A 26,523-nucleotide genomic window follows, 5' to 3' on the forward strand; every position below is an offset into this window, starting at 1 on the left:
ACAATAAAAGTGTAACCAGAGCAAATAACGTGCCCCATGCAATTTGGGCTAAAACTCTAACCATTGACTAGAATGCAATAAAAACTGCTATAGCTTTGCTCATTTTGTTTTAGTGTGTCAATGACAGAAACATTGAGCACTGGCATTGCTTCTATTTTAAACCGTCTTATCTGCAGTGATGGAATGGGGGTTCCTATCGTCCTGTGTGGTTGTAAGTCGTCGTCTCTCACGGCCTGGTATCTCTGCCCTCAGATAAGGTCATGTGACTGAGGAGTATCTCTGCCCTCAGATAAGGTCACGTCACTGAGGAGTGCTGCTTGATGCTCTGACGCTGCTTTTGGTCCTCCGTTTATCCAGCGGGATAGACAGTCACATCGTTAAGTTGACTTGACTGAATTCTTGTTTATTATTATTATTATTCGTGTTCATAACAATTACTACTTCCTGTAGTCTTTTTCGTTGTTTATAGTATAGGCTACTGTTTGTTTTTCTGTTTTTTTTTTCATATATTTTCTTTAAAGCACTCAGCACTCAAATTAAAAGCGCTTTACAAATACAATGTATTATTATTGTAGGCTATACTGATTCCATTCAGTATACATTACAGTTCAATAATGGTTAGATCCTATGGGAAGTGTTGGCAGGGGTGACAGCAGCTACTGGACTCGCAGGCCTTTAATGCTTCTAGTTGAAGTCGTTGGACTTCATTGAATGCTTGGAAAGGAAAAAGGAATGGTATCAAACCCATCCATTTCTACCTCCACCAACCGCCCCAGGCCTACTTAACGTCCCTATTAGGGAGCCTAAGATACATACCCTGAGCCCTAGAAGGCCCCGCTGTGGCCCGATGCTGTGCTGCATGGACGGTGTGGGTGATGAACTCCAGAGCCTGCTGATATGAGAGAGGAATGGAGGGTGAGACAAGAGTGGGACAACACGGTGACATGGCAGGGGTGCACAGCAGTACACAGAGGTGTCTGGGCTATCTCCTCATTCTCCTTATATGGCTGCCATAATGTGACCTGATTCTGTGTGTGTGTGTGTGTGTGTGTGTGTGTGTGTGTGTGTCTGGTGTGTGTCTGGTGTGTGTGTGTGTCTGGTGTGTGTGTCTGGTGTGTGTGTGTCTGGTGTGTGTGTGTGTCTGGTGTGTGTGTGTGTGTGTGTGTGTGTGTGTGTGTGTGTGTGTGCGTGTGTGTGTGTGTGTGATGTGCTCTCCGCCCCTGGTCAGGATGACGAGGTGGTTCTACAGAGCACCTTCACGTCGCAGCAGGCTCACCTGAAGCTGTGTCTGGCTGCAGAGGGCTTTGGCAGCCGACTCTGCTGTCTGGAGTCCACCTCCGACTGCAAGGTAAGGACCCCTGTCTCACTGACCTGTCTCACTGACCCGTCTCACTGACCCGTCTCACTGACCCGTCTGGTGACGGAAAGCTGAATGGAGCTCTCTGTGTCGCAGGGGAGGCTGGTGGATGGGGTCATTGCAGTGCACAGAATGGTATGAGCGATCTATGGTACCATTCCTTATTCCATTCCTTGCCTTACACTGAGCCCATCCTCCGATTTCTAACTTAGCCAGCCTCCCCCTGTTGTCTTGACAGTTGCCAAACACCTTCTCCCCTTTATTAACAATTAAACAATTAAACACATGACATAATGACATAATTCCCACACACCTTACATGTCATCCCGACTCCCCCCTCCCCACCCAACCTCCCCCTGCCCCAGCAAGCCCCCCACCCCCCCCTTTCCCCACATTCTACCCTCTATAACCAGAAACACATGTTCCAGTAAAAACAAACAATGATGAAAAAATAAAAGATAAATTGATTGATGATTTTGTCCCTGAATTCAATGAGCAGTGTTTTATAATTGTTGTGCAATTGTTTGTTTTTCTTCTAGAATGTTCCCCCAGACTTGTCGGTGTGTGCCTTTGTCCTGGCCCAGTGTCTGTCTGTCAGAGCCCTGCAGGAGATGCTGGCCAAGAGAGTGGACCAGGCAGCGGGGGTGAGCTGACAGCTTGGGTGTCTTTCAAATAGTACTGTGCCAGGGGAGGCTAGTGGAGGCAGAAACCAGAGGACAGGCTTTTTTGCAACGCATGGAATGGAATGAAGAATGGTACCAGCCACATGACAATAAGCCCGTCCTCTGATTTCTGCCTCCACCAAACTCCCCAGTACATACTCACTACATTATAGTCATGAATGTGAATTGACATTGCAACTGCTGTAATACAAGAGTCATTGTTGTGTTGTTGTTTTACAGACTGGACATGGGGGTGGCCATCGCACTCTCCTCTACGGCCATGCTGTGCTTCTACGACACTCCTACAGCGGGATGGTGAGCACTCCCAACCAATCACTGGCTCTCTCTAGAGAGCAAAGACTTGCTGCATCGATCCTATTGGGCACTTGGCCCATTGAGTGGTTTGTGAAGCCGTTGATACTTATGTTATAAGAGTTATAAGAGTTGTTTGGTTAGTGTTACCTATGTTTTTCTCCTCCAGTATCTTTGCTGCTTGTCCACATCTTCAACTGATAAGCTGGCATTTGATGTAGGTCTGCAAGAGGATAAAACAGGTATGTACAATATCACAGTTGGTAAAATGGACATCACAGGGAAATGCAAATGTGTTATTAGATCTTGATCTCTCTTCAGGAGGCCTGTGAATTGTTTGACTTGTCAATGTGTAATCAGGGGTAGGTCTACCCAAAACAAAAGGTTCATGTATTATAATGTATGTGTACAGTATCTTCTGGTAGATGTATACATTGGAAGACAGGCTCAACCGTTCTACGATTTCTCCCTCAACCAGCCTCCCCTGTTGTATGCCCTTGAGTAAGACAATGAAAGACGGTATGAGTGTTTGGTTCTGACATTGAATTCCCTATGTGTCCAGGTGAGGCTTGCTGGTGGACCATCCATCCCGCCTCCAAGCAGAGGTCAGAAGGGGAGAAGGTCCGCGTCGGGGACGACCTCATCCTGGTCAGCGTGTCGTCTGAGAGATACCTGGTGAGTCGGGTGGCGAGGTGAGCGTGGAATTCAGATTCAGATTCAATTTAATTGTCATTGGCATAGTACAAGTACAGTGACAACGAAATGCATTTGGCATCCAGTGCAATAGTGCATAGTGCAAGCCATAGGTGTGTACAGACATACAGTATGTACAGACAGAGGCCAAGGTATGTACAGTAGGATGTGCAATAGTGCATAGTGCAAGCCATAAGTACTGGGTGGGTGTGTGCAAAGTTCATCCTGTTTGGGGGTGGAAGGGGGTGGGGGGGGCTAGATGGGCAAGCCTACCACCGGGGTCTAGAGTTCAGTAACCTGAGAGCTGTGGGGAAGAAGCTGTTCGCCAGCCTGCTGGTGCGGGAGCCGAGACTCCTGTACCGCTTCCCATGTGGGAGGAGGGCAAACAGTCTGTGATTGTGGTGTCTTCAATGATAGCCTGCGCCCTCCGCAGGCACTGCATCTCCTGAAGGTCCACTATGGCAGAGAGCTGGGCACAGGTGATGTACTGGGCAGTTTTCAGGAGAAATTACGATTATGCCAAACAGTTATGTACAGAATACATGTACCTCCATGTAGATACTTAGTTTTTGTTTGTAATATAGAGCCCACACAAAGAACACCCTTAGTAGCCTATGAGTATGTTTATTCTGAAACGGCCATTATGTGAAATCCCCATTTGCTTTGCCTCTTACTTCATCATCACTATCAAGGTATTGATTTTTGTATTGATCATGGCATTGATTATTGTATTGATTATATTTCCTCAGCACTTGTCCTATGGGAGTGTCCTAGACAATAAGAGTGACTGTGGGAGTCTCGTCGTGGACGCAGCCTTCCAGCAGACCCTCTGGAGCGTCGCCCCCATCTGTTCAGGAAGTGGAGTGGCTCAAGGCAGGTTGTCTTATATAACCTAACAGCGCCGTAGCAATGACTCAAACCTGGCCTTAGCGGGAGTGAATTCACTGAGTAAAGGTATTTGGTATTATTGGATTTCAGAGAATCACATGACTACGTGGTGTAGCTCCAACAGAAACGTGTGGTGTGCAAGCACTGAGTGAGGAAGTGCTGTGGGTGCTGCTGACTGATGCAAAGTAAAGCCAATGGCTATGTGCCATCAGATTTTGATGGTCTTTCTATTGGCTTACTTAAGGCCAAGTTTGACACGTTGGTCCACCAGACTTTTCGAGCATTTGTGGTGGAAGTGTTTTGGAACGAGACTAACTCTCATGTGTTTCTTCGTGGGGAAATAAACTATTGATCATTGCTAAATTGCTGAATCATCATGCACCCATTTTGGGTGGCATGGAACTTGTTTGACCAGGTTTTATGGATTTTAATTGTTGTTGTAACACTGTTGCATTGGTGGAATTGTATGTGTATTTCTTTGTAGTTTCACTCATATAGTTGCCATTATATGTGTGTTATGAATTCCATATATAACTTAGAACTTAGCATCTGTGTGGCTAAGTTCTCCACAGAATCATCATTTTTGATTGGTGACCACAAGGTGGCGCTTGATTATCAAAACCCACCATTTATTCATTTGAAAATGAAAACAAATACAGCTAAAACACTGAGGAAAATAATAACACTTTTAACAACAATGTAATTGGCGATCAAAGATAGATGACTAAATATCAAAGTTTAATTTGCTCTGAAATGTTTACTGGTGGAGCCAAGTCGACAAGATGGTGCAGCTCTCCTCTTGAACATGTGTGCTGCCTCTCTGTAGTTCTGTGGTAACCTCCTGATCTAACCACAGGGTACCTGAAGGGCGGGGACACATTGCGGCTGCTACATGGTCACACAGACGAGTGTCTGACCGTCCCATCGACAGAGCAGGGGGAGGAGCTACGGAGGTCAGTGACTAATGAGACACAGCTTTAATGACCGTAGAAATGTGTGTGAGTGTGAAAAATAACATCAGATATTTGGGACTCATTCTTTCCATTCACATCTCCCTACCAATTTCTCTTTTCCTCTCTCTCTCTCTCTCTCTCTCTCTCTCTCTCTCTCTCTCTCTCTCTCTCTCTCTCTCTCTCTCTCTCTCTTTCTCCCCCCCTCTCTCTACTGTCCAGGGCGATGCACTATGAAGGTGGAGCAGTGTCCAGTCACGCCCGCTCACTCTGGAGGCTGGAGATTCTGCGTGTGGTGTACGTCTTTCACACATAAACAAGGGGCACATTCCTCATGACCTATGACCTCATGACCTATGTGTCGGCCTACAGGTATATCAGTGGAGGTAGAAATCGAGGACCGGCTCATTGGTCCAGTGCATGGAATGGAATGAGGAATGGTGTCAACCACGTGGGCTGCAGAGCTAGTTACACGTGTTTGATACCATTTCATTCCATTCCATGAATTATAATGAGCCCTCCGATTTCTACCTCCACCAACCTCCACTGAGGCCTAATATGACACTCACTTGCACTTGCATTTGGTCCGGTGCAAGGATTTCAGTAAGGAGACAGAGACACAGAGGAGTGGCCTGGGGTGGTCCAGTGGTCTAGCACCGCGGTCTACAGTGCACATATTATGCCCATGTCGGCCTGGGTTCGAACCCGGGCCATGCCCTGCTGACATGCCCTCTTCTCCTTACTTTCCTGTCTGTCTTCACTATGTCTATCCAATAAAATGAAAAATATGAGTGAGACTGCCCCACTCCGAATAAAATAAGAGACACAGAGGAATCATACACTGCAATAACATTTCCCACAGGTGGAGTTGTAGCCACACACGGTGGGTGCAGCCATTCCGCCTCCGGCACGTAACTACAGGGAGGTACCTGAGTCTGAGTGAGGAGAGAGGTCTTCAGCTGGTGGACAGAGAGAGGGCTGACGTCAAATCCACCTCCTTCTGCTTCCGCCCCTCTAAGGTTAGCAAATCCACTGCTTCTGCTTCTGTCGTTTCACCCAAGGGAGACTAGTTGAGGTAGAAATCAGAAGACAGGATCTTTATGATGCAGGGAATGGATTGAGGAATGGTACTATTCGTGATTCCGTTCCATACATTACAATGAACCCGTTCTCCAATTTCTACCTAAGGCTTCTAATTTCAGCCTCCCCTGGTTTCACCTCTTGAAGGTTAGTGTAGATGCAGCATATACCATACCCAGTGTATTGAATGTGCTCCAAGAGCCGTGACATCAAGTATTTTATAACAATATTTTCTGTTTAAACAAATGATTGATCCTGAGCAAAGTGTCCCTATCTGCTACTCTGCAGGAGAAGCTGGAGGCTGGGCCAAAGAAGGACATGGATGGCATGGGGGTCCCAGAGATCAAGTATGGAGACTCCATGTGCTACGTCCAGCATGTGGACTCAGGGCTGTGGCTGACCTACCAGGCCATGGATGCCAAGTGTGCCCGCATGGGAGGGGTACAGCGCAAGGTAAACCAGATGGATTAACTCAATGCTACTGAAATCTACACTATGCAAAGATAAATCTTTGTTTTCAGGTTGAATATACACATATGAATTAAATTATGTTTAACTTTTTTTTTGCTTTTAATTAATTATTTTCCAACCGTGTTTTTTTTGTGAAAGAGAATTTGTTCTGTATGACTTACCTCGTTAAACAAGAGTAAGATTGATGAATATGCCCCCCTAATGCCCCACTTTAAGGTGTATCTTATGAAGCGAATCATACATATTCAGGTTTATCCAAGGTTAGCTTACTCTCTTAACTCGCATCATAGTACACGCCTCTGGTCACATTGTCTTATCATTAACTGTTTTCCAGGCCATCATGCACAGTGAGGGTCACATGGACGACGGCCTGACCCTGTCTCGCTCTCAGAGGGAGGAGTCTCACACTGCCAGGCTCATCCGCAGCACCGTCCTCCTCTTAATACGCTTCATCAGGTACGCCACTGCCAGGGGAAACTTGATTGGCAGGCCACTGCCAGGGGAAACTTGATTGGCAGGCCACTGCCAGGCCAAACTTCATTGGTAGGCTACTGCCAGGGCAAACTTGATTGGTAGGCTACTGCCAGGGGAAACTTGATTGGTAGGCCACTACAAGGACCTCCCTCTGATGAACTTGATTGGTAGGCCACTGCGAATACTACCCTCTGGAGAACCTGATTGGTAGGCCAGTGCCTACGCCTCCCTCTGGTGAACCTAATTCATAATTAGCCAGTTCATAGCCTTCTGACCCGCTGTGTGGTTTGTCAACTCTTGGGCTTGTTTAAAAATAGCCTGATCAACAACTCCATGAAAGACATTTTGGAAATGCTTACAACTTTTGCGTAATGTTGTTGTATGTTGTTGTCAATGTTCTCTCCTGTTTCTAGGAGACTTGACGGTCTCAGCCAGCAAGGGAACCTCCCCTCCTTCAACCTTCCGCTGGAGACAGTCGGCCTCAGTCTGCACGATCTGATTGGCTACTTCCAGCTACCAGGGGAGGGGCTTGGCCACGAGGCCAAGCAGAACAGCGTGAGGGCACTGAAGAACAGACAGAACCTATTTCAGGAGGAGGTAATGGTAACACAGCTATCACAGCGTGTCTCAAGTGTAGACCAAGTACCTTGCAAAACACCAAAAATGTATGCACCAAAAATGGATGCATGTTTAATGTGAACACATTTTCAAATTTACATATGTAAATGTAAAAACGTATTGTTCATTTTTAGCTCAAAATGAATTCACTGTCACTTGTGAACTTAGTTACCATGATCTCTGTCTCTCTCTCTCTCTCTCTCTCTCTCTCTCTCTCTCTCTCTCTCTCTCTCTCTCTCTCTCTCTCTCTGTTCCTCTCTTCCCCCCCACTCTCTCCTAGGGTGTCATTAGCCTGGTCCTTGACTGCATCGACCGTTTACACTTGTACAACAGTGCCTCACATTTCGCTGAGGCTGCTGGGAAGGATGCAGGAGAGGAGTGGGAGACCATCCTCAACTCCTTCTATGAACTACTGGGTAGGCATTACAGTACATATGACACTTTTAAGGCTGCATATTCTAATTAAACACATAATAGCTGTATTGTGAATGGCATTTGGAACACACTTAACATCTTCAGTTGTTTTACATTTACATTTACATTTTTGGCATTTAGCAGACGCCTTATTCCAAAGCGACTTACAATCAATACATTTGAATACTAAGCATGTGAATCAGCAGTCCACCATTCGTTGCAGGAAGAGTACTCTAGCTCGGGCCCGGGGCCACTGATAGAAGGAAAAACCCTATTAAAAACCCTATTATTATTAACCCTATTATCGCCTTCTACTAAACTTTTTTTTATTTTTTATTTGTTATTTTTTAAATATTACTGGAGAAACTGAGAAACAGTACAAGGGGGGCAATAGAAGTTCTTAGGGACACAGTAGAGGGGAAAGCGGGTGTCTTTAGGAGACGTAGTGGTGAGGGTCAGAAGATGTCTCAGGAGGAGCAGTTAAGATGTAACCTGAAGAGATGGGTCTTCAGTCTACGACAGAAGATGGGTAGTGACTCTGCCGTTCTGACAGCCGTGGGGAGCTCATTCCACCAGCGGGGAGCCAGTGTTGTGAAGAGACGTGATCGGGCAGCCCGACTGCTGTGTAGAGGAGGTTGTTGTTGCCCCTATTTCAGGCCCTGAACACAGTAAAGACCTAGGTTCTAGGCCCTGGACAATCTAGACAATTTGATGGCAGCTACTAGATTGTAAACATAAATGTAATACAACTGTGAACATTCTAAACCTGCTAACTGCGACACTTTAATGAATGTGCAACAAATATTATGTGCAATATGACAACCCATGTGTACATAAGATTCAGATATAGGAAAAAGTTAGGATATTTATAGCATAGCATAGTGTACAGCACAGTGTTTTATTGTATAGTAGTATAGTATAGTAGATAGTGTACATAGCCTTTATTTATGTCAACCAGCTCTTTTCTCTTTTTTGTTTTACCCTTGGCTCTCTTGTTTTTAGTCTTTTTTCCAAGCACCAGGGGAGCCCCCCCTCCTAAATTTCGTTGTATGGTACCTGTACTGTATTAATGACAATAAAGACCATTCATTCATTCATTCATTTCTCTCCAGCTGCTCTGATCAGGGGGAATCGTAGGAACTGCGCCCAGTTCTCAGGCTCTCTGGACTGGCTAGTGAGCAGGCTGGAGAGACTGGAGGCCTCCACTGGTAGGTTCATCATGTTGGGGTACAACTCTAGGAAGGTGTACCAAAATAAACGTATGTGTTGTAGCATATACAGTACTGACAAATATCAGCTGTTATACGTTCATCCCAACAGTCATTTGTTTATTAAAAAGTGCCAATAATCAATCAAGCATCTATACTGTACGTCTGGAGTGCAGAAAACGTAATTTCCTAAACCTCCGGTTTGGATAAGAATATGGGTACATTGGTTTACCTCCTGTTGTGTGTAGGGGTCCTAGAGGTACTACACTGTGTCCTTTTAGAGAGTCCAGAGGCTCTCAACTTCATCAAAGAAGGACACATTAAATCCATCATCTCTCTTCTGGATAAGCATGGACGTAATCACAAGGTATCCCCTCAACGTTATTTGATAGTTTGTGCGCGCATGTATGTGTGTGTATGCATACTGTACAGGTGTGTGTGTGTCTGTGTTTGTGTGTGTGTGTGTTTGTGTGTGTCAGTGTATTCAATTGAACAGTTAACCTGTGTATGTTCTCTCCCAGGTGCTAGACGTCCTCTGTTCTCTGTGTGTGTGCCATGACATGGCGGTGCGCTCCAACCAAAACCTCATCTGTGACAACCTGCTCCCAGAACGGGACCTGCTCCTGCAGACACGCCTCGTGAACCAGGTCACCAGGTACACACACACATCAACCACATTATTATTTTGAATGAAGCAAACTTGACACAGTGTTATTTTTTGAGACAGTAAATTACCTTTAATTAAACAAATATGTGTGACGGCAGCTGGTGAAAGGGGAATACATATTTTCGTATGTGTTATTGGATAACCACCTCCTCCTTCTCTCTCTTTGTCTGGTCCGGCTATTCTTTTTCTTCCATTGTCTCACGACCTCGCCCGGCCTTACCTCCATGTCCATCCTAAGCCTCTCCTTCTCTGCTATCTCTTTTGCCATCTTATCTATCTTCGTCCCCATCCTCCTCTTTTCTTCTTCTTTTTCAGATTGCATGCTCTCCATCAGCTTTCTGAGCTGTCCACCTCCTGTCCACCTCCTGTCCACCTCTTTCTCAATCTCGTTCTCCCTTTTGATCTCTCTTCCCATCTCTGTCTGCTCATTCTCCCCCGTCACGAGCCTCCCTTGTTCCTCGATCCATCTCCTCTCTTTCTCTAACTCCTTCCTGTCCTCGTCCAGTTGAGTCTTCATGTCGTGCATTTCTCTTTTTCGCACCATCAGTAGCCTACACTCTTCCTCTCCTCTTTTCTCTCTTCCTCTCATTCTGTCTCCCTGTTCCTTCACCTCCCTTTCTCCTTCTCTCACTCTTTCTTCCCGCTGCGCCAACTGTCTTCTCAACTCCTCCATCTTTTTACTCTCAATCTCTTTCTCTAACCTCTCCAATCTGGCCTCTATGACCAGCTTCAAGGCTGTCAGGCACTTCTTCCTGCTTGCACTCTCCACCTCTCTCCTTCTCTCCATGTCCTCTTCCTCCCTCCTCTTCCCCTCCTGGACTGTCCACTGCTGCCTGAACTCAATGTCTCGGTTGGTGAACTGACGCTCTTGTTTGAGCCTCTTAGTCAGCCAGATCCTCTCTTCCAGCAGTTTCCTCTGGATCGTCTCATCCACATACTCCCGGCACTCCTCCTGCCTCTTGTTCGGCTCCGACATCGATCCTAAATTGACAAACATCCTCATTATTCATCTATCTACACTAAATAGGTCTTAAAGCCCTAATTCAACACAATCTAATTGACATAAAGCAAGGATAAGCTTAAGAAAACAGCAACATAGGTTATACGATGAAGTTATTATACTTTATAAAACGGATGGGTGAAATCAAGCAATCTGATTGGTTCATAGCCGTGGTATATTGAGCGTATACCACAGCTACGATTAGTAGAGCCTCATCACAGTTCGAAATGAATACGCCTGTTTCACGGTCAACATTCCAAATATAACAGACTTTTAATTCAATCTCAAGGACATTTTATCAACTTTAAAAAATAAATAAAATAATCCTACGCAAAGTAACCATGTAGATTCCCAATATGTGGTCTGTTTATCAAAATAAAGCCTGTTTGAAAATGTGTCGAGACGTTTTCGCAGTGCCCTGCCTGCGTCCACTACAGCCGCGCGCTGTGACAACAGCACTTGTCAGCGTTCCAAATCCGTTACAAAATATCAAACACATACCATACTACAATCCGTTACAAACTAACAAACGTTTCTGAAGCTAGGTAAAAGATACTTCGCGTCGGGCCGAACAACGCCCCTTAGCTGTGATATAATAAGCATATACCACGGCCTGTCGTGAGCTATTGCTTAAATATAATTAGAGAGAGAAAGATATAAAGACATGATAGGTATAGGGAAATATGATATGTAATCAATATAAACAAGACATAACTGGTAATGATTGTGACTACTAAAAATAATATTTTAACACTGTGAAATGATGAAACCAGTAATGAAAACAAAAGCCTATTTCTGAGGTTGTGAACCTTATCTCTGTCTGAAATATTCCTAAAGCTTAAAATATAAATTATCAAATTAACATTAGAAATAAATTGTACAATGTAATTGACTGATTCATAACAAAATACATTTTGTAGGGATATGTTGTCATGGTTAAAAAAACAGAATCTTTGTCATGATGTTATGGCTATGGCAATCACGGAGTGATTGGAGTCACAATGGCAACAGCATTAGAATTGTATTAGAATTCTAATTCTACAGCAGATACAAAACATCTGCAGTAGTACTGTAATAGTCTGAGAAGCTAGAGAGAGACAAGGCAGATTCAATAACAAACAGAGAATATCAGGCAGAAAGACAGTGAATGTTGATTTAAGCAATAGCTCACGACAGGCCGTGGTATATGCTTATTATATCACAGCTAAGGGGCGTTGTTCGGCCCGACGCGAAGCGGAGGGACGGCAACCCCCTTAGCTGTGATATAATAAGCATATACCACTGGCCTGAAGTGAGCTATTGCTTTTATAAAACGGTTACCAACACTGTCAATATGAATTAGAAAAGCACACTCAAATTCAAATAGTTTTTATTCGTAATTAATCATCTTAAATAGTTCCCCTCAAATAAAATAGTTCCTCTTATTGCAGTTGGTCGCTAAGCAACAACACTAACATTCTTTTTCATTAACCTAGGCTACTAGCATTGTAGATTTCATAGGAATTTAGCATTTATTTACACAATTTCATTATTTGCATCTATTTATTTACATTAATTTGGATGTCTCCGTTGATTGTACACCCACTAAAAAAACTGTCAACGCGCGGCTGTAGTGGACGCAGGCAGGGCACTCCGAAAACGTCTCGACACATTTTCAAACAGGCTTTATTTTGATAAACAGACCACATATTGGGAATCTACATGGTTACTTTGGGTAGGATTTTTATTTTTATTTATTTTTAAGTTGATAAAATGTCCTTGCGATTGAATTAAAAGTCTGTTATATTTGGAATGTTGACCGTGAAACAGGCGTATTCATTTCGAACTGTGATGAGGCTCTACTAATCGTAGCTGTGGTATACGCTCAATATACCACGGCTATGAACCAATCAGATTGCTTGATTTCACCCATCCGTTTTATAATACCATTTACTTCAGGCCAGTGGTATATGCTTATTATATCACAGCTAAGGGGGTTGCCGTCCCTCCGCTTCGTGTCGGGCCGAACAACGCCCCTTAGCTGTGATATAATAAGCATATACCACGGCCTGTCGTGAGCTATTGCTTAAATATATAATACTTACTGTATTGTTGCTTTGCTGCTCAATATTAACAGGCTGACCAAGATGCTTGTCTTTGGTTGTCTGTCTTCTGTCTGACTGAGGTTGTTTTGCTTTAAATGTAGTTTTTTGCTTTGTTTTGCTTTAAACCATAGAATCGGAATTAGAATTAGAATCACTGTGCAGAGAAACCATAACAATGATGTAACATACTCAGAGTGATAAGAGCGATACTCTTTTTGAACAGCAGAGAGCGTAGTCTACTTTTGACTTCGCTTGTTCGAAGTTATACCCTATCGTAGTTTACCCTACCTCAGAAATAAAAAGGGATTCTTTAAGCAAATACAGTATTTTGTAGTTTTTTTCTGAGAAATAAATAAAATAATATTTTTCTGTCATATTTTCTCTGCAATCTCATTTTATTGAAAGAATCGTGAGAAAATCGTATCGTGAACCCAGTATTGTGAATCGTATCGAATCGTGAGTTGAGTTCTTAAAATAAATGTCTGATATATAGTTCAGTTTACATTGTGAGAAAATATTTAATCTTTTTTTAATTTGTTTTATTCATTTGAAATCACCTGGCCCAGTGGCATGTTGGCACATTGTCTACATGTCTACTGTAGCAACAGCCCACGTGACATTGTCAAAATGTCATTCTGATACAAATGTCCATCTCAGCTTCCTCTTGACGTATAATTCAAGCACTTAAAACATGTAGCTGTTTTTCTTTAAAGTGATTCCCACACGTTTATTGTAGAGGGCCTTAATTACCATTACCCCCATTTCCATCCCTCCTGAGTCCAAAACAAACAGCACCATTCCATCAATTCCCTCATTGGCAAAAACCCTGAAGGAAACCACAAGCCATTGAAACAACACAACAATCCAGTGTGTCAATGCCATCCCACTATGGTGGACTAGTTCACTTGCTATAGTAGGATTGACCAGGGTAAGAGGGTCAAATACTATTTCAATTCCCTTAGTGCCTTAGTTTCACTTGAAGTTCAGTTCAGTTCATACATGGACAAATCCTCATGGAGCCCATTAGGCAATGTATTTTCAGTTCATGAAAGGGAATTTCAATTGAATTACAATTCAAATTCATCCCAACCCTGCCAGGAAAAGGGTGTTTCCTTTGACACAATTCCCCTCTCTTCACTGTAGTGTGAGGCCCAACATCTTCCTGGCCGTTGGGGAGGACTCGGCCCAGTACAGGAGGTGGTACTATGAGCTGGCTGTGGACCAGGTGGAGCCCTTCATCACAGCTGAACCCACACACCTGCGTGTGGGCTGGGCCGGCACTGAGGGCTACCACCCCTGCCCCGCTGGCGGAGAGGGCTGGGGGGGCACCGGGGTGGGAGATGACCTCTGCTCATACGGCTTTGATGGGCTGCATCTGTGGTCAGGTGAGGGGTGACCAGGTGGAGTGGGGGGGGGACTCTGCACTGACTGTTATGGACCATAACTCTCAACTTTTAAAGGCACATTCTGTAACTTTTGTTTTCAGTTAAAAGTGGTGCACATGCCGTTGTAGTAGTAGTTGTAAACTATTCGTTTATTTTTGCTTCTTCTGCAAATATATTTGTAATCCATAGAGTTACTATCCAAAGAATTTAATGATATAAAAGGTAAAGGAATGCAACTTTACCTCTCATATACAATCTACAGTATTTACATCAGGGGAGGCTGGTGGAAGTAGACATCGGAGGACGAGCTCATTGTAATGTATGGAACGGAAATACGAATGGTATCAGATTCCCATTCCTCATTCCATTCCATGCATTACAATGAGCCCGTCCTCCGATGTATACCTCCACCAGCCTCCCCAGGTATATGAACGTGTACATCCACCGTGGTGTTTATGTGTGACGCTGCCCCTCACCCCAGGCTCTGTGGGGAGGAGAGTGAGCTCTCCCTACCACCACCTGCTGAGGGAGGAGGACGTGGTCAGCTGCTGCCTCGACCTCTGTGCCTCCTGCATCTCCTTCCGGGTCAACGGCATGCCCGTCCAGGGCATGTTGGAGAACTTCAACCCAGACGGACTCCTCTACCCAGTGGTCAGCTTCTCTGCTGGTGTCAAGTGAGGTTCTGGTCTATATGGTCTATCTGGCTAACATGAAATTCTTGAACTAGGGTTAGGGTTAGGTGCCCCCAGTGGAGGTAGAAATCGGAGGACAGGCTCATTGTAATGCATGGAACAGGATGAGGAATGGTATCAAAACGTGTGTTACCATTCCTCATTCCATTCCATGCATTACAATGAGCCTGTCCTCCGATTTCTACCTCCACCAGCCTTCACTGCTGGGTGGGACCCTGTCTGATCTGGATGTCTTTGTGCTTCATGTGAACCCAGGGTGCGTTTCCTCTTGGGGGGGCAACATGGAGAGTTCCACTTCCTGCCTCCCCCCGGGTTCGCCCCCTGTTCTGAGGCTCTCCTCCCTGGGGTGAAGCTGAGGGTGGAGCCCTGTCAGAGTTTCACTCTGGTCCAGAGGACTGGAACACAAGTGCTCTTGGGACCAACTGTACCCCTCACCCCACCAACCTTCACCCCCATGCCAGTGGACATCAGCCAGGTACTGAACACTCAACCTAGCTCGCCCCCCCCCCCCAGTAATAAGTAGTTGATGTTACTAGCTTTTGGTTGTGGTACCCTGGAAAACACAGCTCAGTAGCATACACCCGCTGTACGGTACAGCTTGTTGCTACAGAAGCCATTGAGTTTCTAGAAAGAGGTTCTGTACTTTGTAGATGCGGGTGTCTATATAGTACATCTGGAATTCCTTTCCTGTTCATCTACAAGTTTCAGTAACATAGAGCAGCATGACCCCCATGTTCTCACAGCACAGTGGCCAGACAGATGCAGAGTGTGACCTCTCACCCCACCTCTCTGTGGTTGGTTAGGTGGTGTTACCCCCACAGCTGGAGCACATCCGCGAGAGACTGGCGGAGAACCTTCACGAGCTGAGGATGATGGAGGAGATTGATCTGGGCTGGACGCACGGCACGGTGAGTAGGACTGCCCACACAGTCAATTTCTACAGCAGGGGAGGCTGGCGAAGGTTGAAATTGGAGGACGGGCTCATTGTAAATGCATGGAACCTGCCTCCACTGTTGTCCAAAACAATGAGTGTCAGTTACAGCCGTGTTTATCGTTGTTCAGTGAATGTCAGTGACTGCGGTCACATAGTGTTAGTTCAGTAGCTTGTCTTGACAGTGGCCAGTGTTGTCATGCAGGTGAGAGACGAGAGTAAGAGGCAGGATCCCTGTCTGGTGGAGTTCTCCAAGCTGACGGAGCACGAGAGGAACCACAGCCTCCAGATGTCCCAGGACACTCTACGGTGAGCCCCTCCCACTCTCATCACTGTCTTGTTCTCAGTGACCTTGTCATGTCATGTCCAAGGAGGGAGAGAGAGGACAAGGTAGCACGTGATGCTGCTGATTACATAATCACGAAGATATTTTGACTTATGGAACCAGTGGAGGCTGGTAGAGGTAGAAATCGGGAGGACGGGCTCATTGTAATATGTGGAATGGAGCACACGCATGTTTGATACCATTCCTCATTCCATCCTATGCATTACAATGAGCCTGTCCTCCAATTTCTACCTCCACCAGTCTCCCCCGTATAGAACCCTTTGTATCATACTTAATAGATATGTATTCTATGCTGTTTCTAGTGTACTTTATATGTCTCTCTCTCTGAAGGACAATCCTAGCCCTTGGCTTCCATATTGGCCTGGCAGACGACCACGCTGATGAGGGAGTGAGACACGTGAGGCTCTCCACCAAGTATGTTGCTCTCCAGACATTCACAGCTTAGGAGGTGTTGATGAATGAATGAATGAATGAATGAATGAATGAATCTTTATTTCGAACATGATAAAAAAAAAAAAAAAAAAAAAAAAAAAAACTAATATGTAGAGTACAGTCCTATCAATTGTTCGAAAAGGAGTAAGAAGAAGCCTAGGCTTATCCTGTCCTACCCCTGTTTATACTTAACAATTATGCTTACATTATATAATCCAATTAATTAATACATATATTTCAGTATCATCCGTTCTAATACTTTTTCATTCTTAATATTGATACAACACAAAATAAATAAATAAACATAATTTTCCATTCTTAATACTGAAACAACACAAAATAAATAAATAACAAACATCAGTATCCACAATGTAATACAGAAGAAAAAGACACAGAAAACCACACCTTAGTTTCCAGAAGATTAACAACCTTCCCTTTCCTCATTTTGGTATTTAACAAAAATAATTTCTTTAAATCTTTTTTTAAATAGAGCAATATTCCTGCTTTCCTTCATATTTTCCTCTAGCCCATTCCATATGGTAACTCCGTAGAATGATATGCACCTGCTTGATGAGTTCATTCAGCCTCCACTTCACTGTCACAGTACTCCAGCCACAGCTACTCCAATCGTACATACAGACCAGGGGAGGCTGGTGGAGGTCGAAATCGGAGCCCACTGTAAAGCAGGAAACGGAATGAGGAATGGTAAACACACACGTTTGATACCATTTGTGCAGGGCTCAGTGTGACGTAACCCACGTCTATGGTGGGCATGCCGTGTGTTTGATACCATTCCTCATTCCATGCGTTACAATGAGCCCGTCCTCCGATTTCTACCTCCACCAGCCTCCTCTGGTCCGTATGTAGGATTGCTTTGTGTCTTGTGTTTTGTGTGGTCTTTGAGGAGCAGTTGCTGGAAAAAGCAATCCTCCGATGTCTAGCTCCCCCAGCTTCTCCTGATACTGTAGTGACCCTGTAGATAATCCAGTGTGGTTTGGATCGGGCTCTCTCTATCCGTCTACGACGAGAGACACACCGTGACCCTCCCCTCTCTCCTCCACCATCCGTAGGTACGAACAGCCGAGCGGGTACCGGCCCGCCCCCGTAGACGTGGGTCACATCACACTGATCCCCACCCAGGAGGCTGTGGTGGACCTGCTGGCTGAGAACGACCACAACGTGTGGTCCAGGGGCAGGATCAGGCAGGGCTGGACCTACGGCTCACAGCAGGTACTGTCGGGTAGAACTTGCCCCGACCCCTACTCTGTTTCACTTCATGTCTTATTTCCCCCAGAAGGGGGTTACAGAGTACAGCGCGTCTGATTTATCAGTGTGAACCAGGGGAGGTCGGTGGAAATCAGAGGCAGAAATCAGAGGACGGGCTCAAACACGTGGTATCAAACACATTCCTGATTCCATTCCGTGCGTTCCAATGAGCCCCGTTCTCTGAGTTCTGCCTCCACCAGCCTCCCCCTTGGTGTGAAGAAGCTTCCGTCAGGTCCCCGGGGGCAGTACTGGATCAGTAGATGTTTAGTTGTGAAGGTAGATCAGGCTGTATGATTTGTGATGTTTTGTGGTGGTTGGTTGCAGGATGTGAAGGCCAAGCGGAGCCCCCACCTGGTTCCTTACGCCCTTCTGGACGAGAGGAGCAGGGGCTCAGGCAGGGGCCGCGTGAGGGAGACCGTGTGCATCCTGCTGGGCTACGGCTATAGCCTGGAGCCCCTGGACCAGGACCACGGTCAGTACCTCCTCTGCTTCACAGTCACCTCACCTCTTCACTGCCTGTCAGCGTTCTAAAATCCATTGAGCGCACTATTGTGAATATCAATGTCATGCTTCATAATGGTACTCATTGGTATATGGTACTGGTATAAAGACAATGTACAGTAGTTGTATGTCAGAGGCTGTGTAATTGTGTATGAACTACAACTTTCAACATACTGTACATTTAAGTCCATATACACCATTGAGTGCACTATTGTGAATATCAATATCAATAAATGTGTATTATACTTGAATTTAGAATGACGAAAACTATTTCAACACACATTGGCAGTGAAAGGGATGGTTCACTTTTTTACACCTTAGAGTCAGATGGTTCCTTACCCTGAAAGTAGTCAGTGGACCAGGAATAACTGTAATCCATGGTTCAGAGTTGTTTAAATAGCCACTACTAACTTCTTCTTTAGTCACTGCTAACAACAAACTATGGAAGTGAGAGGGACAAGTAGAGAAAGTTCTGGATTTGTGGCCATATCTCCTCAAAGTAACTACCAACCAAGACAGAAAGGTCATTTGAGTTGATTTGACCATGCAACGTTGAACTTTGTTGTATATATATTATTTGCCAATGTTTTATAGGGATTCGTCTATACTTCTAGTTGACGCATTGCAAATCCTTTACAGACTGTGATTTTAACATGGTGCAACTCCCTTGGGTTTTAGTGGTGATGTCAGACTCGTCGTGTCACACTTCGGCTGAGAAGTTCCGGGTCTTCCGGTCAGATAAGTTGTGCGCGCTGACCCGGGGGAAGTGGTACTTTGAGTTGGAGGTGGTGACGGCGGGGGACATGAGAGTGGGCTGGGCTCGGCCCGGCTGTCCACCAGACGGGGAGCTGGGGTCGGACCAACAGGCTTTTGTGTTTGACGGCTCAAAGGTGAGAAGAGCTAATATACCTTTGTATACCCAAGATCCTACTATATACGGAGAGAGTCTCCAGAGAATGCACAGTATACAGTTCAGTTGGGTGGGTGGGCAGCCTTTGATAGTGTTTCTACTTTACTGTCTCTCTCTCACTGTCTCTCTATCTCTGTCTTTGTATCTCTGTCTGTCTCTCTGTCATTTCTGTCTCTGTCAATCTCTCTCTCTCTCTTTCCCTCTCTCCCCCTCCTTTCTCTCCCTCCCTCTCCCTCTCTCTCTCTCTATCCCCCCCCTTTCTCTCTCCCCCCCTCTCTCTCTTTCTCTCATTCTCTCTCCCTCTCTCCCTCTCCCCCTCTCTCCCTCTCCCTCTCTCTGTCTCTCTCTGTCTCTCTCCCTCCCTCTCTCTCTCTCTCTCTCTCTCTCTCTCTCTCTCTCTCTCTCTGACACAGGCACAGTGGTGGCACCAGGGGGGCGAGCCCCTGGGACGACCGTGGCAGTGTGGAGACGTGGTGGGCTGCCTGGTGGACATGGCTGAACGCACCATGATGGTCACCCTCAATGGACAGCTGCTTCTCAATGACCGTGGATCAGAGCTGGCAGCCCAGGACTTTGACATCAGCGAAGGTCTGTAAACAGTCATGCCAGGACTTGTACTAGAGATATTTGGAGTAAGTAAAGAGGTGAACAGCGGTAGGCACTCGTTAGATGTCAGCATATGCGCACCGTTGAGATCAGCGTGCCAGAGTTGATTGTCTCCCTTTTCTTGATTGTTTACATTGTGTACTAGGAATGGACTGTTACCCTGGTGATTTACCCTTTCGACTTCTCATTCTCTTTCCTTCAACTACCAACTAACCCCCCCCCCCCCCCAAACAACCCCACTCTCCACCCAGGTCTCATGCCTGTGTGCGGTGTGGGGGTGAACCAGGTGTGCAGGCTGAACCTGGGCCGTGACGTGGCCTCCCTGCGTTACTTCAACGTATGTGGCCTACAGGAGGGCTATGATCCCTGGGCGGTCAACGTGGCCAGAGACCCTGCCCTCTGGATGAGCTGGAGGCAGCCACAGTTCACCCCCGTAGCGCCCCAACATCAAAACATCCTGGTTAGGCATCTCCACAACTACCACAACAACAAAAAAACGTGTTATAAGGGGATTGGGAGCAGAATATTTCAGTTGGAACGGAGGGGCATCTACAACAGGGCAGGCTACTGGAGGTAGACATATAGGGCGTGGTCGAAGGTAGGAGGGCGTGCTCATTGTAATGCATGGAATGAAATGAGGAATGGTGTCAAACACCTTTTATGCATTAAATGAGCCCGTCCTCCGATTTCTACCTCCACCAGCCTCCACTGAAGTACAGCCAGCCTTTCAATGTAGTGACCTTCAGCAGTTTGACTCTGGTCATTCTCCCCCTTCGATACACTAATCCAGATGTTTCTCTTTTTTTACCTCAGGTCACAAGAATCAACGAGACCGGTGACCATCCACCGTGCCTGAGGGTCACTCAGAGGTCATTCGGACCCCAGAGTGGTGGCAGCGATATGGGCTTCTACCGCCTCAGCATGCCCATAGAGTGTGCAGAGGCCCTCTCCAGACCACCAGGGGGCACTCTCCCCGCCAGCACCAGTGGCGGCAGGGAGCTCAGGAGGGAGCTGGAGGAGTTTGAGCTGGACTCTGACTTTGAGGTGTTGATGAAGTCGTCCCGTTGGGTGGGAACCGCTGGCTCCAGAGATGAGCTGAACAACCACAAGGACCACAGTCATGAGAAAACATCCAAACTCAAACAACGGTAGGTCCAAACCACACTGGTACTGTATTATATGGTCGATTGGGGGACCTTAGCGACTATAACATATCTGTCTGAATGAAATATACTAAGTTAACCGTAGCAACAATAATATAATATAAAGTCCCCAATACCTGACTGAGTCTTCATACAGTAGCATTGCAACAGGGGAGGCTGGTGGAGGGAGAAACCGGCTCATTGTAATGCATGGGATGGAATAAGGAATGGTATCAAATACAAGCCAGCCAATGTGTCTGTCTGTGTGCTCCAGGTTCATGTTGAAGAAGACCAAACCGGGCTTGAACACCAGCCACTCACATGCCCGTCTGCTGGAAGAGGTCAAAGTTGACAAAGATAATCCAGTCCAGAGCTCTACGGTAAGACCTGTTTTTCCCTTCCGTTCCATTTTACCCCATGCATTTCCATTTAGTTTTGGGTATTGAACCTTTAAGTAAGGAGGGAGGGAGGAATGCTGGTTCGGTGGTGAATTGTTAATCTCATTACTCACACAACTACACACTACTTTATTCACAAGTATTTAAGGAAAATAATATGTATAATATATAATATGTACCGTAATATGTATTTTTATGTTAACTTCTATATTTCCCTTTGATCTTTCACAGTACTATTACTCTGTGAGGGTCTTACCCAGCCAGGATCCCTCCAATGTGTGGGTGGGCTGGGTCACCTCCGACTTCCACCAGCAGGACATGGCCTTTGACCTTGACAGGGTCCGCACAGTCACCGTCACCCTCGGGGACGAGATGGGCAAGGTCCACGAGAGGTCCGTCCGTTCAATGTTGCGTCTAAAATTCCCTCTAAAATTCAAATAAACAAAAATGATGTTTCTCTAGCTGGCTTGCACTAGCATTATTTTCTCTGTCCAAAAAGAGATTTAGGCTATTGTTGTGTGGCAATAATACTGTACATAATGAAATGACAACCCAGGGGTTAAAGGATAGTGTGACTGCCAGCACCAGAAGATGGACATGCCTACTTTTAGTGAACCCAGAGTGTAATTGTCCCCCATAATGAGGGGACTGTGGATCGGTCTCTGTCTGTTCATATGTCACATGCTCAGACACCACTGGGACAATGTTGACAAAACGTGACGTGAATGATGTGTCTTGTCAATAGAGATTTACAAAATTCAACTGATTGACCGTGGGGGACAACATGTTCACTTGTTTCTTCTTCTCCTGTCCCTGGAAGTGTGAAGCGCTGTAACTGCTACATGGTGTGTGCCGGGGAGGGCACCGGTCTGTCACAGAGCAGAAGGAGCACAGGCCTGGAGATAGGCTGTCTGATAGACATCACCACCGGACTGCTCACCTTCACCTCCAGTGGGATGGAGCTAGTAGGGGCCTTCTACCAGGTATACCTCAGCTCACTGCCATTGACAAGTTGGCAACTCACGCTAGTTGCAATACTATGGGTAAAAGGGAAGGCTGGTGGAGGCAGATATCGGAGGATGGGCTCACGGTAACAAGTGTTTGATACAATTCTTCATTACAATTAGGCCGTCCTCCGATTTCTACCTCCACAAGCCTCCCCTGGTCAGAACAATCTCGGAGGGAGCTTCAACAACTAGTTAGTCGGGTATGGAATAGAATGGTAATGTGACTCACATTAGAGCTATATTGAGCTATTCTCAGAGCTGACTGAGTAGTTTTCTGTCTTGTTTGTATTGTGTTTATTGTTGATATTGTTTAGTATTGTTCTTGCTGTAAAGCACTTTGAGACAATTGTCTATGTAAAACGAACTATTCAAATACAAATACATTTCATGATTGATTGATTGATTGATTGATTGTCATGCCCTCTACCAGGTGGAGCCCAGCACAAGGCTGTTTCCTGCCGTTTTTGTCAAGCCCACCAACAGAAACATGTTCCAGTTTGAGCTGGGGAGTGTTAAGGTAACCTGGTAACAGTCTCTGATTACCTTCTCCGTTTGTTAACATGGTGTTGAATTGCTTATCCTTCTCTTGGGGATGAAATCTAATATTTAACTTAAGGTAATGTCCGTCAGCTGATCAGATCCTGGTTGGTTGTCCTCTCTCTTGGTCAGAATGTGATGCCCCTGTCGGCCGCTCTGTTCCGGAGCCAGCGGAGGAACGCCACGCCCCAGTGCCCCCCCAGGCTGCAGGTCCAGGTGCTGTCGCCCGTCCAGTGGACCCGTGTGCCCGACCACGCCCTGAAGGTGCAGACGGCCCGGCTGGACGACCGGCTCGGCTGGGGGGTGGGGTGCTCCGAGCCTCTACAGCTCATGACCCTCCACATCCCGGAGGAGAACAGGTCAGATGTGTTTGATAACCATTCCACATTCCATACCATGCATGACAATGAGCCCCGTCCTCCGATTTCTACCTCCGCCAGCCTCTCCTGGGTGTACAGTATGTCTGTCTGATGCATCTGACCCTGTAGGTGTGTGGACATCCTGGAGCTCTCTGAACTGGGCGACCTGCTGACCTTCCACCACCACACCCTCCTCCTCTACTCGGCCCTCTGCGCCCTGGGCAACACCCGCGTGGCCCACGCCCTCTGCAGCCACGTCGACCAATCCCAGCTCCTCTACGCCATCCAGAGCCCTCGCCTCCCCGGCCCGCTCCGCTCTGCCTTCTACCAGCTCCTCAGCCAGGTGCACCTCAGCGCCCACGCCAGCGCCCGCCTCATGATGAACCACGAGTACATCGTACCCATGACAGAGCGGACCAAGGCCATCACCCTCTACCCCGGCCCCGACCCCAACTCCAGCCGCGGCGACACCCCCCAAGTGGTACCCAGCATGGGCCTCAGCACCTCTCTCCGACCCAGGATGACCTTCTCCACCCCGTGTTTTGTCAGAGGAGATGGGGAGGGAGGTGACGGTGGTGGAGGTGAAGGGGGTGGGGGTGGTGGTGGTGGTGGTAGTGGGGTATGGGGGGACCACCATAGAGATAGTCCAGAGATCCCCCTAGGCCTTCTGAAGGACCTGACTGTGGAGATGCTGACTAAGGCAGTGTGGGCGGTGGGGCTGGGGGTGAGGGATCCAGAAGGGGGCAGCATTGAGCTGCTGTTGGTGCCCTTGGTCAGGCTGTTCCACACTCTGCTGGTGATGGGGGTGTTTGGGGACAAGGACCTGGACAAAGTGCTGAGGCTGATCGATCCGGGGGTGTTCTCTCGAGAGGCAGACACTCTAGAAGAGGAGGAGGAGGAAGAGGAAGAACCTGATGGAGAAAGCAGGATGGAAGAAGAGGGGGTTATAGGGAAGAAAGAGTGCATTCCAAAACATGGACTTCTCCAAATGAAGCTTCCGGAAACTGTCAAACTTGAGGTGGGAAAGATCCGTACACAATCCATTGTCATTTTTGTATTATTTTGTATAATTCACCTAGCAGCTACTCAGCTTCTTCAAAATGTAAGATCTTCCTTATCAGTGAAACTCAATCTGTTATCACTTCTCTTAAGCTGTCAGTGTCCTATCCTCTCTTTTCCTCTCCTCTCCTCTCCTCTCCTCTCCTCTCCTCTCCTCTCCAGATCTGTCACCTGCTGCAGTACCTGTGTGACTGTCAGCTGCGCCACAGGGTGGAGGCCGTGGTGGCCTTCTCAGACACCTTTGTGGGGCGCCTGCAGGACAACCAACGCTTCCGCTACAATGAGGTCATGCAGGCTCTCCACATGTCCGCCGCCCTCACTGCCCGCAAGACCAAGGAGTTCCGCTCGCCACCACAGGAGCAGGTAAGGAGGTCCAGCAGAGGCTGCTAGGTAGAAACACAGGCACAGCTGGGCATTCTGGCTTAGGAGGACTGGAGTTGCTTACAAGAGTCAAGATACACTCTTGCTTATAGACATACAGTACATCCATAAGAATAGCTAAATTCTGTAAACATAGTCTAATCCAATATTGTTGTATTTTAGGCTAATCTATTGAAGCATGGTCATCTAATTTACCACTTGACGTAAAACGTAAATTCATCATAATGACCATTCCGGTGAATATTTACATCATAACTAGAACTGATTGCCTGATATTTACTGTACGTACATATTACAAAATAACAATGGGCTTATACCATGCTGTTATTGTGTATTTACCTAGGGATTACTGTTAACATCATATCCTGTGTGATCATATGACTGTGTGATCATATCCCAGTGACTGTGTCCTACCCCCCCCCCCCCCCCCCCCCCACTCTCTCTTTCTCTCTCTCTCTCAGATCAACATCCTGCTGGGCTTCAGGCTGGAGCAACAGGACTGCCCGTGTCCAGAGGAGGTCAGAGAACTTCTGCTGGACTTCCACCAGGATCTGACGGCACACTGTGGTATGCGACCAGGGCAGTGTTTCACAAAGCTTCCTAGTCCATCCAATGGACTTGGATGGAGGATACTTTTTAGATGATAAACCAAAGCTTTCAGGGAACTTACCTAAACTTTGTAATGTTGCATGTATATTAAAGTTTATTTAAATGTTGTAGTGGTTCAATGAACTAAGACGTCATGATGACAGCCTTCCCTGAGACTGGAAGGCTAGGCCTTAGCTCAGTGGGCTAATGCCGACAACCAATATTCAGTAACCAGGCATTCACTTGACAGTCTTGAAAGTCAAGAGTGCAATATCTCACCAAGTCGTCGTTTTTGTTTACTATGCACAGGAATCGAAGTCGATGATGTCGCAGAACTCGATGAGGATTCTGGCCTGTCGATCAAGGACCGCCTCTTCAGTCTAGTTGGGAAAGTAACGGGCTTCAGGAAGAGAACGACAGAGCTCGAGAAGAGCAGCAGATCCCAGAATACTAGTGAGTGAACCTGTACGGTACGTTGTCACACCGACGGAGGCTGGTGGAGGTAGGAATCGGAGGTCAGGCTCATTGTAATATATGAAATTCGAATGAGGAACGGTATCGAACACTACAATATATTACGACAACACTACAATGAGCCCGTCCTCGGATTTCTACCTCCACCAGCCTGGTGTCTCCAATTGTTTTTGCTAGGTGTATGGTTCTCCCGTAATCTCCTATAATGTCTCCTACTCCCCTGTAGTCAGCCTCCAGCAGCTGATCTCAGAGACGGTGGTGCGCTGGGCCCAGGAGTGTGTGATGGAGGAGCCAGCTCTGGTGCGGGCCATGTTCTCTCTCCTGCACCGCCAGTACCAGGGCCTGGGGGGCCAGCTGGGCGCCCCCCTCCACAGGGCCTACACCATCAGCCAGGTGTCTGTGGAGGACACCATGGCCCTGCTGGCCTCGCTGGGGCAGATCCGCTCGCTGCTCAGCGTCCGCATGGGCAAGGAGGAGGAGGGCCTCATGATCCGGGGACTGGGGTATGGCTGTGGTGGGACTAGGGTATGGCTGTGGTGGGGACTGGGGTATGGCTGTGGTGGGGACTGGGGTATGGCTGTGGTGGGGACTGGGGTATGGCTGTGGTGGTGACTGGGGTATGGCTGTGGTG

General features: G+C 46.7%; 1 protein-coding gene across 1 annotated transcript in view; it reads left to right on the plus strand.

Annotated features, from left to right (window-relative positions):
- Positions 1-26,523, plus strand: part of LOC308155258 (ryanodine receptor 2-like) — a gene marked incomplete at both ends in the record, with an annotated part of 76,705 nt that overhangs the window by 431 nt on the left and 49,751 nt on the right. Inside the window, 37 exons of the mRNA XM_080528539.1 lie at positions 1,229-1,348; positions 1,897-2,001; positions 2,260-2,334; positions 2,501-2,573; positions 2,894-3,006; positions 3,774-3,897; positions 4,769-4,865; positions 5,085-5,159; positions 5,725-5,881; positions 6,231-6,395; positions 6,748-6,869; positions 7,301-7,484; positions 7,786-7,921; positions 9,032-9,127; positions 9,376-9,494; positions 9,649-9,782; positions 14,022-14,263; positions 14,745-14,937; positions 15,211-15,430; positions 15,759-15,863; positions 16,092-16,195; positions 16,563-16,646; positions 17,735-17,894; positions 18,255-18,402; positions 19,110-19,321; positions 19,755-19,929; positions 20,199-20,407; positions 20,761-21,095; positions 21,364-21,469; positions 21,719-21,879; positions 22,308-22,470; positions 22,925-23,011; positions 23,164-23,390; positions 23,520-24,408; positions 24,612-24,812; positions 25,292-25,397; positions 26,119-26,395. Coding sequence (XP_080384665.1) covers positions 1,229-1,348; positions 1,897-2,001; positions 2,260-2,334; positions 2,501-2,573; positions 2,894-3,006; positions 3,774-3,897; positions 4,769-4,865; positions 5,085-5,159; positions 5,725-5,881; positions 6,231-6,395; positions 6,748-6,869; positions 7,301-7,484; positions 7,786-7,921; positions 9,032-9,127; positions 9,376-9,494; positions 9,649-9,782; positions 14,022-14,263; positions 14,745-14,937; positions 15,211-15,430; positions 15,759-15,863; positions 16,092-16,195; positions 16,563-16,646; positions 17,735-17,894; positions 18,255-18,402; positions 19,110-19,321; positions 19,755-19,929; positions 20,199-20,407; positions 20,761-21,095; positions 21,364-21,469; positions 21,719-21,879; positions 22,308-22,470; positions 22,925-23,011; positions 23,164-23,390; positions 23,520-24,408; positions 24,612-24,812; positions 25,292-25,397; positions 26,119-26,395 — 6,299 coding nt within the window. The remainder of the gene's footprint in view (positions 1-1,228; positions 1,349-1,896; positions 2,002-2,259; positions 2,335-2,500; positions 2,574-2,893; positions 3,007-3,773; positions 3,898-4,768; positions 4,866-5,084; positions 5,160-5,724; positions 5,882-6,230; positions 6,396-6,747; positions 6,870-7,300; positions 7,485-7,785; positions 7,922-9,031; positions 9,128-9,375; positions 9,495-9,648; positions 9,783-14,021; positions 14,264-14,744; positions 14,938-15,210; positions 15,431-15,758; positions 15,864-16,091; positions 16,196-16,562; positions 16,647-17,734; positions 17,895-18,254; positions 18,403-19,109; positions 19,322-19,754; positions 19,930-20,198; positions 20,408-20,760; positions 21,096-21,363; positions 21,470-21,718; positions 21,880-22,307; positions 22,471-22,924; positions 23,012-23,163; positions 23,391-23,519; positions 24,409-24,611; positions 24,813-25,291; positions 25,398-26,118; positions 26,396-26,523) is intronic.

Source organism: Nansenia antarctica (genome assembly GCF_963989245.1).
Source record: "Nansenia antarctica genome assembly, chromosome: 1".
NCBI classification, from domain to species: domain Eukaryota; kingdom Metazoa; phylum Chordata; class Actinopteri; order Argentiniformes; family Microstomatidae; genus Nansenia; species Nansenia antarctica.